At 39.5% G+C, this 17,720-nt stretch overlaps 1 protein-coding gene across 5 annotated transcripts in view; it reads right to left on the reverse strand.

Moving 5' to 3' along the window:
* HTR4 (5-hydroxytryptamine receptor 4) overlaps window positions 1–17,720 on the reverse strand; it is a 221,091-nt gene that overhangs the window by 73,650 nt on the left and 129,721 nt on the right. For all 5 annotated transcript variants that reach the window (XM_061188318.1, XM_061188317.1, XM_061188314.1 and 2 more), the window contains exons 3-4: window positions 10,999–11,124; window positions 9,519–9,719 (exon numbers count right to left, since the gene is read on the reverse strand). In XM_061188318.1, coding sequence (XP_061044301.1) covers window positions 9,519–9,719; window positions 10,999–11,124 — 327 coding nt within the window. The remainder of the gene's footprint in view (window positions 1–9,518; window positions 9,720–10,998; window positions 11,125–17,720) is intronic.

Raw genomic sequence — 17,720 nt, forward strand, 5'->3', positions numbered from 1 at the left:
GACGTGGCACATAGATACAATGGAATATTACTCAGCCATAAAAAGAAACGAAATTGAGTTATTTGTAGTGAGGTGGACCTAGAGTCTGTCATACAGAGTGAACTATGGACCCAGAGTCTGTCATACAGAGTGAAGTAAGTCAGAAAGAGAAAAACAAATACCATATACTAACACATATATACAGAATCTAAAAAAAAAAAAAAGGTTCTGAAGAACCTAGGGGCAGGACAGGAATAAAGACACAGATGTAGAGAATGGACTTGAGGACACAGGGAGGGAGAAGGGTAAGCTGGGACGAAGTGAGAGAGTGGCATGGACATATATACACTACCAAATGTAAAACAGATAGCTAGTGGGAAGCAGCCGCATAGCACAGGGAGATCAGATTGGTGCTTTGTGACCACCTAGAGGGGTGGGATAGGGAGGGTGGGAGGGAGGGAGACGCAAAAGGGAAGAGAAATGGGGATATATGTATATGTATAACTGATTCACTTTCTTATAAAGCAGAAACTAACACACCATTGTAAAGCAATTATACTCCAATAAAGATGTTAAAAAAGAAAAAAAAAAAAAAAAGATGGCCACTTCTCTCATCCACAGGTAAGGCATCTGCCCCCTTCCCACAGGGCTGCCCTGTGACTTGTTTGCCCAACAGAGTACATTGGAAGTGTTGTATGCCAGTCCCAGGCCCAATTGTTAAGAGGACTCTTGGTTTCTCGGAGCCAGGAGCTGTCACATAAAAAATCTAGCATGCATCAACATGAGATCATGAATAGGGACCACAGGGGAGACTCCCTTCTGTCAGAGATATGGATTGGTTTTCCATCTCTGTCCTGGTATTTTTGTTTTTTGGGGTTTTTATTTGGCCATGCCACGTGACTTGCGGGATCTTAGTTCCCCAACCAGGGAGTGAACCCAGGCCCCAGCTGTGAAAGAGCCAAGTCCTAACCACTGGACTGCCAGGGAACTCCCTCTGCCCTGGTTTTTTATAGTACCTTGTAGATATCTGTGACATAGCATTTCTCTAACTGTAATAATTATCCACTTCCTTCTCTGCTACAATTACTACTATTCCTACTATACACACCACCTATTTTTTGAGAACATATTCTGTGTCAGAAGTATATTCTACATTATACCTAATTCCTACAGCAACTCTGCAAGGCAACATTCAACATCCACATTTTAAATATAAGGCAACTGAGGCCCAGAGAATTTAATCCATTTGCCCAACATCACACAGCCAGGATATGGTAGAACTGGGACTTAAACCTACATTTGCCAAAGTCCATGCCCTGGTAATGCTGACAAAAAGCAAGGCTAGACAAAAGTAACCTTATCTAGGAAGAGGAAGGAAAGTATGCAGTGCCCTTTAAGCTTTTTTAGCTGAGGACACAAGAAAAAAGACATATTTAAAGATTAACCTGACAGATAAGATAATACACAGGAATAATAACTAAGAAGCTACTGCAATAATCCGAAATGGGATGAAAAAATGTATAAAGAGGAGGAAGATGGATTTGAAAGATATTTATGAAAATACAGCTATGACTTGGCATCCAGCTGGTCATGGTAGATAAATAAAAGATGTCCTCAGAGAATTACCTTTAAATGACTAAAAGTTGACTAATAAATGCACCTTTGATGTACAAAGTGGAAGAGGATATCTGTTTACGATGGAAATTTCCACTTTGAGCACACTGGGTTTGAGAAGACAGAAAGATGCTTAAGGCAAGATGTCGAACAGGCAGCTAGCTGTTCAACAGAGGCCAGAGGACCCAGCATGGGACAAGACTGCAGGAGAGATGAGGGCAGAGGTGCAAGCAAAGCCACAGGATGGGTGAGCTCTCCAAAAAAGAGAAGGGAGATACCCAGGGCTGGAAGGCTGAGGGTCTAACCTTGAAGGACACTCAGCTATGCAAATAGGAAGAAAAAGACAAGTATCAGTGTCTAGGAAGGCACCCACAATAGTCACCAGGAATTTGCATTGGGAAAGGGAAACAATAATGAAATAATAACTGTAGTTAACATTTATTGAATGCTTACTAGTTGCCACACACCAGTTTACGTTCTTTGCATATAATCAGTAATTTAGTCTTCACAAACTCCAAATGGAATATACTATAATTAATACAATTTTGCTGATGAGAAGATAAAACCCAGAGAATTTCAATAACTTCCTTAAGATCATACAATTGGTAACTGGTCAACCTGGGATTGAATCCAGGAAACCTAGCACCCCAGGCCTCATTCTTATATATCTACATATCAAGATTTCTAAAAGGGTAGAAAAGCTAACACTAAAGTCATATCAAACCACAAGTCACATCTGAGAGCATTCTATGCTCAGCTAAACATGCCTGGAGCAACTACTGGGGATCTGTAAGAACACAGAAACAGATGAGATAAAGGCTGACTCTCAAGGAGCTGGTAGTCTAGGGTGAGACAGATAAATAAACCAATTATTAAAATGAGTGATAACTGCTATGTTAATATTTAACATTCTATGGGAGCTCAGAGAAAGAAATAACAAATTTTCTTTGGGAATGAAGCTCAGCCAGTTAGTGGAGAAGGTGAGTATTGAAGAAGGGTAGATGTCCACCAGGAAAAGAAAAGGAACTCAAGACACAGGTGCAACATGGAATTAGGAGGAAACACACCATACTCAGGAAATGATAACAGACCACTCATGGGTGGGAGTAGAGATAGGAAAGACATAGACTGAGGATAATTCTGGGAAAAGGACTGAAAGATAAGCTAAGAATTTAGCCTATATTCGATAATGTGAAACTGAAAAACCTCTGGGGCTTTGCACATGCTGATTTCTAGAACTGTCACTCCCCATACCTCACCCTCTCCCTCTTCACCTACTGGCATCTATATCACCTACAGATCCCAGCTTCAGCATCACTTCTTCTGAAAGCTTTCCCTGCACTGGAGGTCACGTGCTCCAACAACTTCCTTGACTTCCCCTTATTCTATTTCAATGACCACCAATTTTACTATAATTACCTATTCACTATCTGTATTCTCCACTAGACTAAAATCTCTGTGATTCAGAGCTTTTCTGATTGTTCACCACTGCACTTCCAGTGCTCTACTCACCTTGTGGCAATTAGTAAGCACTCAATAAATATTTGATGAAATTAATATAAAAATAAGATTTCATATCCCCTAGCATGAAACTCAACAAATATTATTATTACATACAAAGCATGAACCTCAAAGAGTATGCGAGAAGGGGAAACTTATAATCCCCACTCCTTGCAGAAATGTATTTCAATCCTATTGGGAAAACAAATGTAATTGTGTGACACAAGTTCACAGTGACAGACACTTCATTTATACATTGCAAAATTGAGTTATGCTCCAGGGAGATCGTTAAGAAATGCAGGCACACTTATCTCCAGCACAGGATGAAATATGCAATCTTTGAGTCAGAATTGTATGTTTTACTGTACAAGCAAAATTGTTTTAAAAGAAAATCTGTGACTGAGGAACTGTTGGAGGATTTTTGCAGATAAAACACATCAAATTCCTGGGCTGCTAAGAGGAAGGGTGACAATTCAGATGGACATATCAAAGAGAAAATCGTGCAATGCTATAGATGATGGTATCCTCAATGAAGTGAAATAGCTGTTTTAAAGGGAACTACATTTGAGCCAAATGCAGGGCAAAATACAGCATGATCAGAGAAAGAGGATAGGAATGGTTAAAAGTCTGAGAAGTATGGCATATGAAGCCAGTGGAAGGATCTAGCAATATGTGGCATAATATAAAGAAGACTTGGGGATGACACACCTCTGTCATGTTGTGGAGGCTCCATAAAGATACCTGTAAGTCCTTTGGTCAGCTTAAGAGAAGTTGATATCTGCTATCCTCGTCTGCCCAACATCCCTCTTTCCAGAGGGAAATGCCATTTTCCTGCAACATATGCTTCTGGTAAAGCTGGCAGTCACAGTGCCTCACCTCTGCCCAGCAACCTGATGTGTCATCCCTACACCACGATGGTTAATCATGAGGAGAGTGTCTGACTCAAGCAAAGCCAACCAAAGTTCTTCAATGAGAAATAGCATTTGTTTCTCTTCTTTGGACTCATGAGTTAAGGATGGTTTAAGACACATGTTTGACTATAGCTATTTTTCTGAACACAGCCTGAGAATGAATCCAACAACAAAACAGCATAGGGACAAAGAGAGAGATATAAATATGGGGACAGACATAGAGAAATAGAGACAGAGAGGGAGACACAGAGAGAAAGAGAAGGAAAGAAGGAGACAAAAAGGAGAGGGAGACAGAGACACGGGGAGAGAGCTAGACTAGATGATAATGTTCAAGCCCTGCAGAGCCATGTCTGAAGCCTGACTTTTCAGCTATGAACCAATCAGTTTATCTTCTGTTACATGATGCTGAAAAATACCTTAGTAATACATCATCCGAGAAGCAAGTTGGTAAAAACACTATACTCAGGCAATTCATTAGGATATATACAGAGAAAGCCCTCTTCAAAGTCTTATTTAAAACATAAACCCATTTGAATAAACTAAAGACATGTTCACATAACAAGTCTGCTTATTGTATATGAAATGATTGGGATTTAGAGGGGGCTACTATTTACAGTTGTTAACTCTAGGGTGTACAGCGGTGGAGGTGGAGAGGAAGAAATGGGGATATTTTTACATTATTACTTGTGAAATGATGACTTTTCTTTTACAATGCTCAGGTATTATTATTACGATTTTTTTTAAAACTGTGATGATTATAAAAGATCTTGTTGAAATAGATCAAACACAAGGTCATGAACTGGGGTGGGGTGATCGAAGATGAAGGTGAGGGTCTTCGCGAGGAAGAATCTGCCAACAGGAGATGGTGAAGGCTCCCTTGGGGGGAGATTCTAGGCCATTTTGTGAGGAAGCAGAGAGAACTCACTGGTCAGAAAGATGTCCATGCTCCCCACCTTGTTCTGACCTCAGAGGGAACTTCTAACACTAAAGTCAGAATGTTCTCAGCGATTTGAGGAATGTGCTGTCCCAGGAGCACTTTCAGCTAAAAGGCTATTGTGGACATGCTTACATTCAAGAAGTGTTAACTTCTAGCAAAGATAAAACTGAATACATACTTCAGAAATTAGTAAAAATGAAGGCTCCCAACCAAAATCCAAATGACCATCCAGCCTAGCCAACACTACCCCCTACTGCGCGCATATAACCATTGTTAATAGTTTGGTACAATTTCATTCCTACTCTCTCTCACACTCACTCATTCATGTACACCCAGATACAAACACCTATATATTTACTTTACAAAAGTGGAATTATTCTAAACATTAGAGTCTGAAACTTGCTTTTTTTCCCCACATAATAAACCAGTGATATCTTTCTAGGACAACACATGAGCTATTTCTCATGGTTTTTAATGGCTGCATTATATTCCACATTAAAAACCAGTACTCTGTTACAAATACTTGGTTGGTTTTAATTTTCACAGTAACCTTAGATTTAAAATAATCAACTGTATGTAAAGCTTTAATGCAGTTTTTGATCTCCCGTGACCCATACTATATGATGCATGTATTTCAATCATATTTTGGAAAATACTTCTAATGAGTCAATAAACTTTCATTAATAGGTTTCGATTCTCAAAGCACCAGGAAGCACAGTGGATAGAAGATGGTGGTTGGAGAAATGCATTCAATAATATATTAATGAACTCTTGCATTTTACTTTGATACAGAGGTCTGCCATCTTGGTGGAATTAGGAATCAAGGTGAGCATTCTTGCTCGAGAGGCACTACCCTGTATCAGTCACCCCCAAAGACTCAGGGCAGCTTTAGAGAGAAGGACAAGATATCTTGCCAGGAGTCACTTGGCGAGCAGCAACATCACACCTGAGACATTCACTCTATACTTCGGGCTGTCTCATGACAGCCCAATTGTCATGCTGGGAGGAATACAGCAAAATAGAAGCTAGATGTAAATAAATCATACTCTTTCAGGCTAAGATGTCCTGTAACATCCAGAGTGAACCTTCTACCTCAATGAGAATGTCACTCTTGGGACAGGAAATGATGGGAGATAAATGGTAAGTTTCCAAGACTCCCAGAAGAAAACAAAACCATTTGACTCCATTTAACTTACAGTATTAGAATTTTGATGTCCACTATCAGAGAAGGAAATGGAATTATTGGCAGAACTATTAAAAAAAGAGAATGTGCTGAACGGTCCATTTGTTCAATGGTGTTTACAAAATACCTAAATCAGTGTTTATGTAATTACTGGTTAACTATCAATCTCTCAATTAAAAGGTAAGTTCTGTGAGGGGAGGAGCCTTGTCCTTATTCATGTCCTTGATCTTTTTCCCATTGGGGGAGATAGAGACATTTAAGAAAAAATTAAAGAAAAATCAATTGTGGTTTTAATCACAATCGCACTAAGTTTTCAAAGGAGAAGGATGGTTTTGATTGGCTCAGAGAGGACTTCTGCAAGGAAGAGAGGATTGAGCTAAAATGTGAAAGACATTCAAGAGAGGAGGGAGCAAAGGAGCTTTCTGGGCAGAGGGATGAGCCAAGGCTGAAGTGGCTGAGCACAGAGCACTGGAAAAAGAGAAAAAATGTCAAGAGTGAAGCTGGTGAAGGGCATGAAGGGCATGACGAGGGGATGGGAACATAGACAGGAAATAGATGGTGCAAAACCCTACAGGTCAAGGAGTTTGGTCTTATCCTCAGTGCAATGAACAGCCATTGAAGGGTTTTAAGCAAAGGAACAATGGGATAAGAGCTGCAGTATTAAAAGATCGCTATGAGATCTTGTAAGTATCAAGCGGATTAGCAGGGATAAAATAGCGGATAAATTAGTGGGGATAAAATAGGAGATTGTTGCAGCGACATACAAGAGATGATATTAGTTTGCACTAGGATGACAGAAATGGGAAGAAATAGACTAGGATCTGTGCAGGAAGAAAAATCAGTAGGACTTGTCATTATTTAAATGTAGAGGATAAGGGAAGACTGCGTTAAGAGTAACTACCTAGTTTCTGGATGTGGCAGCTGCTGGAAAAGCCATTCATTGAGGAGGAGGTCCAAGTTTGGTAAGAAAGATCATGAGTTGTATGGATAGTTACAAGAAACTGGAACTAACATCCACTAACATGGAGGGCTGCACCAAGCTGGGCCAATGCTATGCCTTAAATGGATCATGTAACTTCACCCTAACTGCGATCCGATAAAATAGGTGCTATTGCCCGCATTTTCAGAGGTAAGAAAACCGAGGCTCAGCAAGGCTTAGTAACTTATCACCATTCTCAGAGCTAAAAATTGGCTGAGCTGGGATTTGAACCCGGATTACCTCAGTTCTAAAGCCGATGGTTCTTAATTACCAGCCCATACTGCTTCATGACAACTGAGGCCTACTCAGGGAAAATTTCATGGTTTCAAAAGGTGATAGTCAACCTGGAACTCTGAAGCCAAACATTCCTAGGAAACCTTCAATTCTTCTCTCAAGGCTGCCCAGAGAAAACCATCCACATCAGGAAGATGATTCTACATTTTCCCCCATTCTTCACTCCCCACCCGCTCAGGATTTTTGCCCAAACCTCAAGGTTACCTCCAGGTGCCCTGATCTCCTCAGCTTTGCCTTCTCCAAGTTCCTATAATACTTTCAGTCTCACCACTTATTTTGGCAACGATCACATGCAGGCTACCCTGCAGGATGTCCATATATTTTCTGTTCCCTCACATTTTATTTTTTCTAATGTGAACTTTTTTTACAGTATATACCGACTGTCTTAAAAAGTCTTTCATGCACTGAAATCAGATTGTTGTAAATAAGCTAATAAACACAGATTTCAAACTCTGACACTACAGTTCTGCCTGCCAACCAACAGTCCTGTTTTACCAATGGTATCATCTCTAGTTGTAGAGTGGAATCTCATTATACATTGCATTTAAATTACGTACATTCATCTATACGTTCTTGGCAGAGCAAGAGAGAGAGAACATGTACAATTTAAATAGAGCAGGCCATTACGCCTGCCATTCCAATCAATAAGCACCTGTTCCATAAAATAGGAGATGAATTTGCTGTTCCCTCAGCGGGTTTCAGTCCCTAAGGATCTTTCACAGCATGAGTAATTATCTGGGAAAACTCTGACTTTAGTGTATAAAGGTACGTATTTTATTTTATTTTATTTTTAAAAAATGTTTATATCTTTATTGGAGTATAATTGCTTTACAATGTTGTGTTAGTTTCTGCTGTACTACAAAGTGAATCAGCTATATGTATACATATATCCCCATATCCCCTCCCTCTTGAGCCTCCCTCCCACCCTCCCTATCCCACCCCTCTAGGTGGTCACAAAGCATCAAGCTGATCCCCCTGTGCTATGCAGCAGCTTCCCACTAGCTATCCATTATACATTTGGTAGTGCATATATGTCAGTGCTACTGTCTCACTTCGTCCCAGCTTCCCCTTCCCCCCCACCTCTTCCCCTTCCTCAAGTCTGTTCTCTACATCTGCATCTTTATTCCTGCCCTGCCACTAGGTTCATCAGTAAAAGGTACATATTTTAGATATAGCACAATCTCTAATTTTAAGTCAACTATTCTTCTATTCCTCTATTAAAGAAACAGTGACCTATCCCAAGACTAGGTGGAAAGCTGGGTCTTCTGGACTAATCAAGAGACAGTAAGAGATTGTCCCTGGCAATTCTGATAACATGAGATTTTTCACACCACACTTTCTTTTGGGAACTACCCTTAAGATATGACTACAGTGATGGCAGCATATGTTAGTGTAATCGTCTGACTTTTCAACTGCATTCTGACTTTATTATTGAATATAAATAAGCAGGAATTGGAAAATGAAAAGTGCTGATACAAATGGTAAACATGTACCTCCAACAAATGAGGCAAAGATAGAAATCATTAGGCCTCCTGAAGTCAAATGTGAAGAAGAAGAACACATTTATGCAACAAGAATGAAATGCTAGCTTGGGTCCAAAAAGCAAACAATTATTGGGGATTTTATAATCACCTTTGATTTTCTGGAAAAGAGCCTCCCCAGTCACAGGCACAAACCTAAATATGCACATAAAATGATGATACAGACACATTTTCAGAAGGTCATGTTCAAACAGAACACTATCATTCTGAACCACCCTGCTGCCTACTGGGCAGAGAGATTAATTCTTGCTTCTCAGCATCCTCAGAATTTTCTTCGTGCCATCAGTATAAAACTTAGGGCTCTATCTGTGGGAAACATGATTGCAGCTTCGACCGTAAGCCCCTTGCAGGCAGGTTCTAGGCCTTACTAATCTCTACGTCTGCAGTGCCTTAGAGAATGCCTGACTAAAAAGGGTGCTGTGCTAAAGCTGGAGAGTGTATGAATACGTGAACAGCCAGATTTACCTCTCTGAGATTCATTTCCTCTAATGAATTAGGGAAGAAAGAAAGACACAGCCCAATAGCCATCCGGCTTTGTCTCCAGCACAGAGCTCCACTACGCAAATGGCTCTGGCCTTACCTATCCAGAGAAATGCAGCACAGGTGAAAAATCGATGCCGTTGTGAGCAGGACATCTAGAGATGTCCGGACGAGGCAAAACATCTCCCCATAAATCCAGACGTCTTGAACCAGCTCAATGGCACCAAAGGGCATCACCAGCACTGACACCAGCAGATCCGCAAAGGCAAGAGACACAATGAAATAATTGGTTTTTATTTTCCTGTGGGTGGAAAAGTATAAGGGAGGAAGCAGTGGGAAGGATGAAGGAAGGAGGTTAGGGGGAAAGGAGCAGGAGAGAAAAGAGGGGGGAAAGGAAGCAAAGAAAGAAGGAAAGAAGGGAGGGAAGAAAAGGAAAGAAAAGTCAGATGTGCAACATATCCTGTGAGATTCAGTTTCCCCTTCTGTCACATGCATGGTCTAGTCACTTCAGACTTCTCCAGACCCCTTTGCACCAGAAGCCCTCTCTTGCCCTCACCTGTGACCACACTGGCCTGACTTGAGCCCCCGATGCACAGAGTCCCTCTCAAGGGTTTTTACAGGGTGCTCTCTCTCCCCACCATTGGCCTAGCTACACCCCATCTACCCTCTAGGCCTCGGTTTAGTCATTCTCAGAACACCCTACCAAGGGGCCCCCTTAAAAAAAAGTGTCAAATTCCACCGTCTTCCACTCTTTGACTACCATGTGCCTCACATTTGCCACGCTTGTTAGAATTTAGTTTTTACACTTTCTTGATTAGAGCATGTCTTGCTTAAAGAGGAAGCAGCAGATGAGATAGGACTGCATCTTTTATCCCCTTTTACGGCTTGGTGGCTCTTAATCTAGGCTGCACACTAGAATCACCTAGTCAATTTTTCTAAGTACTGATGCCCAGGTCTCACCCCAGATCAATTAGTCCAGGGACTCTGTGTGACTGACCCACTTACCCACCCCCAAGTTTGCCAGATAAAACATAGGGCGCCCAGTTAAATTTGAATTTCAGATAAACAACGAATAATTTTCTAATATAAGTATATCACAAATATTGCATGGGACATACTCATGCCACCTATTAGTAATTTTAAAAGGGTCTTCAGGTGATTCTAATTGCAGCCAAGGATGAAGCGGAAAGAGCAGAAGACCCATGTTTAAATCCTAGATCAACTACTAGTCAGCTACCCTTTCTCTGAACCAATTAATAAAGTGGGGAGGTTAGATTAGATGTGCTCTCAGCAATTATATATAGAGTGATCACAACTATTACAGAAAGAACAACATAGGAAACAGAGGGAAAAAGACAGGATAGAAATTCACTTACGTGCTTGTACTACTGGTTATGTTAGAACTATGGGATTATATGTGATTTTTTTCCCTGCTCTATTTTCCAAACATCATTCCCATGAATCTTTTTCACTTCATAATTACAAATTATAATGGAAATTATAAATTCAGACCTCAGTTCTCCAGGGAGAGCCCAGAACTCCACCCAGGTTTCCTCATGAGGTTGCCTCACGTGACTCACCTGAGCTGCCTGTCCCTGCACACAGCCACCATCACCAGCAGGTTCCCCAAGACTGCCATCAGGATAACAGCCGAGAGAAATGTGAGCAGCACGACTTTCTCCGCTGACCCGAAACCCTCCTTGGAACTGGAAGACACACAAACACAAAGAACTGAAGGAAACTCTGAGACACAGGAAAGAAAATTAGTCTTTTCCTCATTCATCTTCAGAGAGGTAACTTCACTATCAAAGCTGCAACGCACATGTACTGTGCACCTAATATATGCCAATGTCTGCACTCGTCACTTTACATGTTATCCTGGTTAACTCCTACATGAGAAGGAGGAGGCTCAGAGAGGTGGATTAACTATCCTGAGATTGCACAGTGATTCTCCATCAGAGAACTTGAGCTTTCCTTCAGAGCACTGACCTCAGCTTGTGCTCAGAAATGTTATTTTGTTGATTCTTGTTTGGCACACCTACTCAGCTAGGTTGTAAGCTCCATGAGGCAGGGACGTCGTCTGTTTTATCCACTGACAAATTCAATTTCAATGTATCTTTCATATTTATCGAATGAAGGAAAGATGACATTGAATGAGTGAATGACGGTAACTTGAACCACTATGTGAATACAAGGACCACCCTGTTTTCAGTACCGCATCCCAGCCCACGCAGAAGCTGCTGTGTGCAGGTGGGCTGTCCAAGGAGTAGGTCATGGCTGAAGGCTGTTCTTATATGGCTGACCTGGACAAACTGATCTCGTATTCTGCAAAGCCCATGGGAAAGACAGCAGACAATCAATAAACTCAGGGACCCCTTTCACTACCCTGAACTACATTTCTTTTGGTGCCCAATATAACAGTTCAATTTGTGTTCCTGTAAATTTCAGCAACTGATTTGATTCTATAAACCCTGCCCTCCTATTGTCAACTCAGCATTTTGTCTCACTAACTTGGAAGCGAGTGTCCCCTATCAATAAAAGCATAATGAATGCAGGTTATTCAGAAGCTACAGGAAAAGTTTCACTTTTAATAGAGTAGTAAAATGTTCTTTTTAAATGAAGTTTCAAAGGATCTTAAAACTCTTAGACCCAAACGCACATTTCAATACAGAGAAACTAAGGCCCAGATAGGGGAACTGAGTTGTCAGAGCACATTAATGGCTAGTCTGGGAGAAGCTGCTTGTTCCGTAGGCCACCACTTGGAACACAGGTCCCATTGAACCAAGAAAGATGTCTTTACTGAGCTCTTCTGACTGAAAACCAAGATGGCTGCTGGTCCCAAATCGCAGCAGCCCACGAAGTCTGGGCTCTGGCTTTGTCCAAAACTTTTTCCATTAGGCCTGCCATGGAAGACAAGGTGACAACTGGAATAAGGAGTCAGAAAGTTCCACTCTGCACACAGTGGTTTTATTGCTTCACTGAAGTCCTTACGGCTAGGGTTCGGATGAAAAGAAATTTGAGGTACGTCCATCTAAATCACCCTTCCACACCTAAATTCCAACTATCGACAGTACAAATAATGGACAAGTAAGATTTAACTCAATGAGGAAAAAGAATTCAGTAGCATGTTTTGGCTATCCAAAACTATTTTGATTTTAGGCCATGTTCATTGAGGTAAAGTGTCTAATAAAGGAGGTGATAATGCTCTTTTCCTTGTCCTTCTCGGAGGTTCTGACTCAGAGCCCCTCTGAAACTTGTTCCCCTCTCAAGGTCTCTACACTTGTGCCTTCTTCCTGGAATGCTTCTTCTCAATATTCAGGTCGCAGATTAAAATTAACTCCCATTTAATGTGCCATAGCCAACAAACATTTTTCATTTTCTTTATAACATTTATTGTTATCTGAAATGACTTCTGTTATTGTCTGTGCCCTACCCCCACAGACTCACTTTTGGTTATCTTTTTCACCACAATTCCCAGCTCCTGGCACAGTGTCTAATCTACAGCATGTGTAGTGTAAAGGTAGATGCAGTATATAGGAAGTGCACAATTACTCGCTGAGTGAAAGACACTGTGTTCATAATGGTGAGGTTTATTCGTCAATGTCTTTGAAGACGGGCTGCAGGTATAGAAAAGCTTTTACCTAGACAAGAGAAGACCCAAGGATAAGATATAAAAGCTATTTTTAACTATCTTAGGACGGTCCTTTGAGATAAGAGTAGATTTATGCATTCATTCATTCATTCCACAATACTTTGTTTTGTTTTGTTTTTTTGGTGCGTTTAACATACAACTCTTAACTGTATAAGAGTTACATATTATAAAGAAAACTTCTTAAAGCAAAATATACCCTCTTTGCTAAAACAGCTAATTAACCAAGAGATGATGCTTTAAGTATATATTCTCTTTAAAACATGTTTTAAAAATTACTTATAGATTTATGATAAATTTTCCTTAGAAAATGTTGTTAAAATAAATAGGAAAAAAATTAAGGAGGTTCTCTGGATGCTTCATTAATAAGTAACCCAAAAGTTTTTTGTTTTTCTTTTTAATTTTTGAATTTTATTTTACTTATTTTTTTATACAGCAGGTTATTAGTCATCAATTCTATACACATCAGTGTATACATGTCAATCCCAATCTCCCAATTCATCACACCATCCCCACCACCCCGCCGCTTCCCCACTTGGTGTCCATACGTTTGTTCTCTACATCTGTATCTCAATTTCTGCACTGCAAACTGGTTCATCTGTACCATTTTTCTAGGTTCCACATACATGCGTTAATATACGATATTTGTTCTTCTTTTTCTGACTTACTTCATTCTGTATGACAGTCTCTAGATCCATCCACGTCTCAACAAATGACCCAATTTTGTTCCTTTTTATGGCTGAGTAATATTCCATTGTATATATGTGCCGCATCTTCTCTATCCATTCGTCTGTCGATAGGAATTTAGGTTGCTTCCATGACCTGCCTATTGTAAATAGTGCCTCAATGAACATTGGGGTGCATGTGTCTTTTTGACACATTGGTTTTCTCTGGTTATATGCCCAGTAGTGGGATTGCTGGGTCACACGGTAATTCTATTTTTAGTTTTTTAAGGAACCTCCATATTGTTCTCCATAGTGGCTGTATCAATTTACGTTCCCACCAACAGTGCAAGAGGGTTCCCTTTTCTCCACACCCTCTCCAGCATTTGTTGTTTGTAGATTTTCTGATGATACCCATTCTAAATGGTGTAAGGTGATACCTCATTGTAGTTTTGATATGCATTTCTCTAATAATTAGTGACGTTGAGCAGCTTTTCATGTGCTTCTTAGCCATCTGTATGTTTTCTCTGGAGAAATGTCTATTTAGGTCTTCTGCCCATTTTTGGATTGGGTTGTTTGTTTCTTTAATATTGAGCTGCATGAGCTGTTTATATATTTTGGAGATTAATCCTTTGTCTGTTGATTCGTTTGCAAATATTTTCTCCCATTCTGAGGGTTGTCTTTTCATCTTGTTTATGGTTTCCTTTACTGTGCAAAAGCTTTTAAGTTTCATTAGGTTCCATTTGTTTATTTTTGTTTTTATTTCCATTACTCTAGGAGGTGGATCAAAAAAGATCTTGCTCTAATTTATGTCAAAGAGTGTTCTTCCTATGTTTTCCTCTAAGAGTTTTATAGTGTCCAGTCTTACATTTAGGTCTCGAATCCATTTTGAGTTTATTTTTGTGTATGGTGTTAGGGAGTGTTCTAATTTCATTATTTTACATGTAGCTGTCCAGTTTTCCCAGCACCACTTATTGAAGAGACTGTCTTTTCTCCATTGTATATCCTTGCCTCCTTTGTCATACATTAGCTGACCATAGGTGTGTGGGTTTATCTCTGGGCTTTCTATCTTGTTCCATTGATCTATGTTTCTGTTTTTGCGCCAGTACCATATTGTCTTGATTACTGTAGCTTTGTAGTATAGTCTGAAGTCAGGGAGTCTGATTCCTCCAACTCCGTTTTTTTCCCTCAAGACTGCTTTGGCTATTCGGGGTCTTCTGTGTCTCCATACAAATTTTAAGATGATTTGTTCTAGTTCCGTAAAAAATGCCATTGGTAATTTGATAGGGATTGCATTGAATCTGTAGATTGCTTTGGGTAGTATAGTCATTTTCACAATATTGATTCTTCCAATCCAAGAACATGGTATATCTCTCCATCTGTTGGTATCATCTTTAATTTCTTTCATCAGTGTCTTATAGTTTTCTGCATACAGGTCTTTTGTCTCCCTAGGTAGGTTTATTCCTAGGTATTTTATTCTTTTTGTTGCAATGGTAAATGGGAGTGTTTCCATAATTTCTCTTTCAGATTTTTCATCATTAGTGTATAGGAATGCAAGAGATTTCTGTGCATTAATTTTGTATCCTGCAACTTTACCAAATTCATTGATTAGCTCTAGTAGTTTTCTGGTGGCATCTTTAGGATTCTCTATGTATAGTATCATGTCATCTGCAAACAGTGACAGTTTTACTTCTTCTTTTCCAATTTGTATTCCTTTTATTTCTTTTTCTTCTCTGACTGCTGTGGCTAGGACTTCCAAAACTATGCTGAATAATAGTGGTGAGAGTGGACATCCTTGTCTTGTTCCTGATCTTAGAGGAAATGCTTTCAGTTTTTCACCATTGAGAATGATGTTTGCTGAGGGTTTGTCGTATATGGCCTTTATTATGTTGAGGTAGGTTCGCTCTATGCCCACTTTCTGGAGAGTTTTTATCATAAATGGGTGTTGAATATTGTCAAAAGGTTTTTCTGCATCTATTGAGATGATCATATGGTTTTATCCTTCAATTTGTTAATATGGTGTATCACATTGATTGATTTGCATATACTGAAGAATCCCTGCATCCCTGGGATAAATCCCTCTTGATCATGGTGTATGATCCTTTTAATGTGTTGTTGGATTCGGTTTGCTGGTATTTTACTGAGGATTTTTGCATCTATATTCATCAGTGATATTGGTCTGTAATTTTCTTTTTTTGTAGTATCTTTGTCTGGTTTTGGTATCAGGGTGATGGTGGCCTCATAGAATGAGTTTGGGAGTGTTCCTTCCTCTGCAATTTTTTGGAAGACTTTGAGAAGGATGGGTGCTAGCTCTTCTCTAAATGTTTGATAGATTTCACCTGTGAAGCCATCTGGTCCTGGACTTCTGTTTGTTGGAAGATTTTTAATCACAGTTTCAATTCCATTACTTGTGATTGGTCTGTTCATATTTCTTCCTGATTCAGTCTTGGAAGGTTATACATTTCTAAGAATTTGTCCATTTCTTCCAGGTTGTCCATTTTATTGGCATAGAGTTGCTTGTAGTAGTCTCTTAGGATGCTTTGTATTTCTGCGGTGTCTGTTGCAACTTCTCCTTTTTCATTTCTAATTTTATTGATTTGAGTCCTCTCCCTCTTTTTCTTGATGAGTCTGGCTAATGGTTTATCAATTTTGTTTATCTTCTCAAAGAACCAGCTTTTAGTTTTATTATCTTTGGTATTGTTTTCTTTGTTTCTATTTCATTTATTTCTGCTCTGATCTTTATGATTTCTTTCCTTCTGCTAACTTTGGGTTTTGTTTGTTCTTCTTTCTCTAGTTCCTTTAGGTGTACGGTTAGATTGTTTATTTGAGATTTTTCTTGTTTCATGAGGTAGGCTTGTATAGCTATAAACTTCCCTTTTAGAACTGCTTTTGCTGCATCCCATAGGTTTTGGATCGTGGTGTTTTCATTGTCATTTGTCTCTAGGTATTTTTTGATTTCCTCTTTGATTTCTTCAGTGATCTCTTGGTTATTTAGTAACGTATTGTTTAGCCTCCATGTGTTTGTATTTTTTACGTTTTTTTCCCTGTAATTCATTTCTAATCTCATAGCGTGTTGTCAGAAAAGATGCTTCATATGATTTCAATTTTCTTAAACTTACTGAGGCTTGATTTGTGACCCAAGATGTGATCTATCCTGGAGAATGTTCCCTGCGCACTTGAGAAGAACGTGTAATCTGCTGTTTTTGGATGGAATGTCCTATAAATATCAATTAAATCTATCTGGTCTATTGTGTCATTTAAAGCTTCTGTTTCCTTCTTTGTTTTCATTTTGGATGATCTGTCCATTGGTGTAAGTGAGGTGTTAAAGTCCCCCACTATTATTGTGTTACTGTCGATTTCCTCTTTTAGAGCTGTTAGCAGTTGCCTTATGTATTGAGGTGATCCTATGTTGGGTGCATATATATCTATAATTGTTATATCTTCTTCTTGGATTGATCCCTTGATCATTATGTAGTGTCCTTCCTTGTCTCTTGTAACATTCTTTATTTTAAAGTCTATTTTATCTGATATGAGTATTGCTACTGCAGCTTTCTTTTGATTTCCATTTGCATGGAATATCTTTTTACATCCCCTCACTTTCAGTCTGTATGTGTCCCTAGGTCTGAAGTGGGTCTCTCGTAGACAGCATATAGATGGGTCTTGGTTTTGTATCCACTCAGCAAGCCTGTGTCTTTTGGTTGGAGCATTTAATCCATTCACGTTTAAGGTAATTATCGATATGTATGTTCCTATGACCATTTTCTTAATTGTTTTGGGTTTGTTTTTGTAGGTCTTTTTCTTCTCTTGTGTTTTTTACTTAGAGAAGTTCCTTTAGCATTTGTTGTAGAGTTGGTTTGGTAGTGCTGAATCCTCTTAGCTTTTGCTTGTCTGTAAAGCTTTTGATTTCTCCATCGAATCTGAATGAGATCCTTGCCTGGTAGAGTAATCTTGGTTGTAGATTCTTCCCTTTCATCACTTTAAGTATATCATG

Source organism: Eubalaena glacialis, chromosome 4 (assembly GCF_028564815.1).
Source record: "Eubalaena glacialis isolate mEubGla1 chromosome 4, mEubGla1.1.hap2.+ XY, whole genome shotgun sequence".
In the NCBI taxonomy this organism is placed as follows: Eukaryota; Metazoa; Chordata; class Mammalia; order Artiodactyla; family Balaenidae; genus Eubalaena; species Eubalaena glacialis.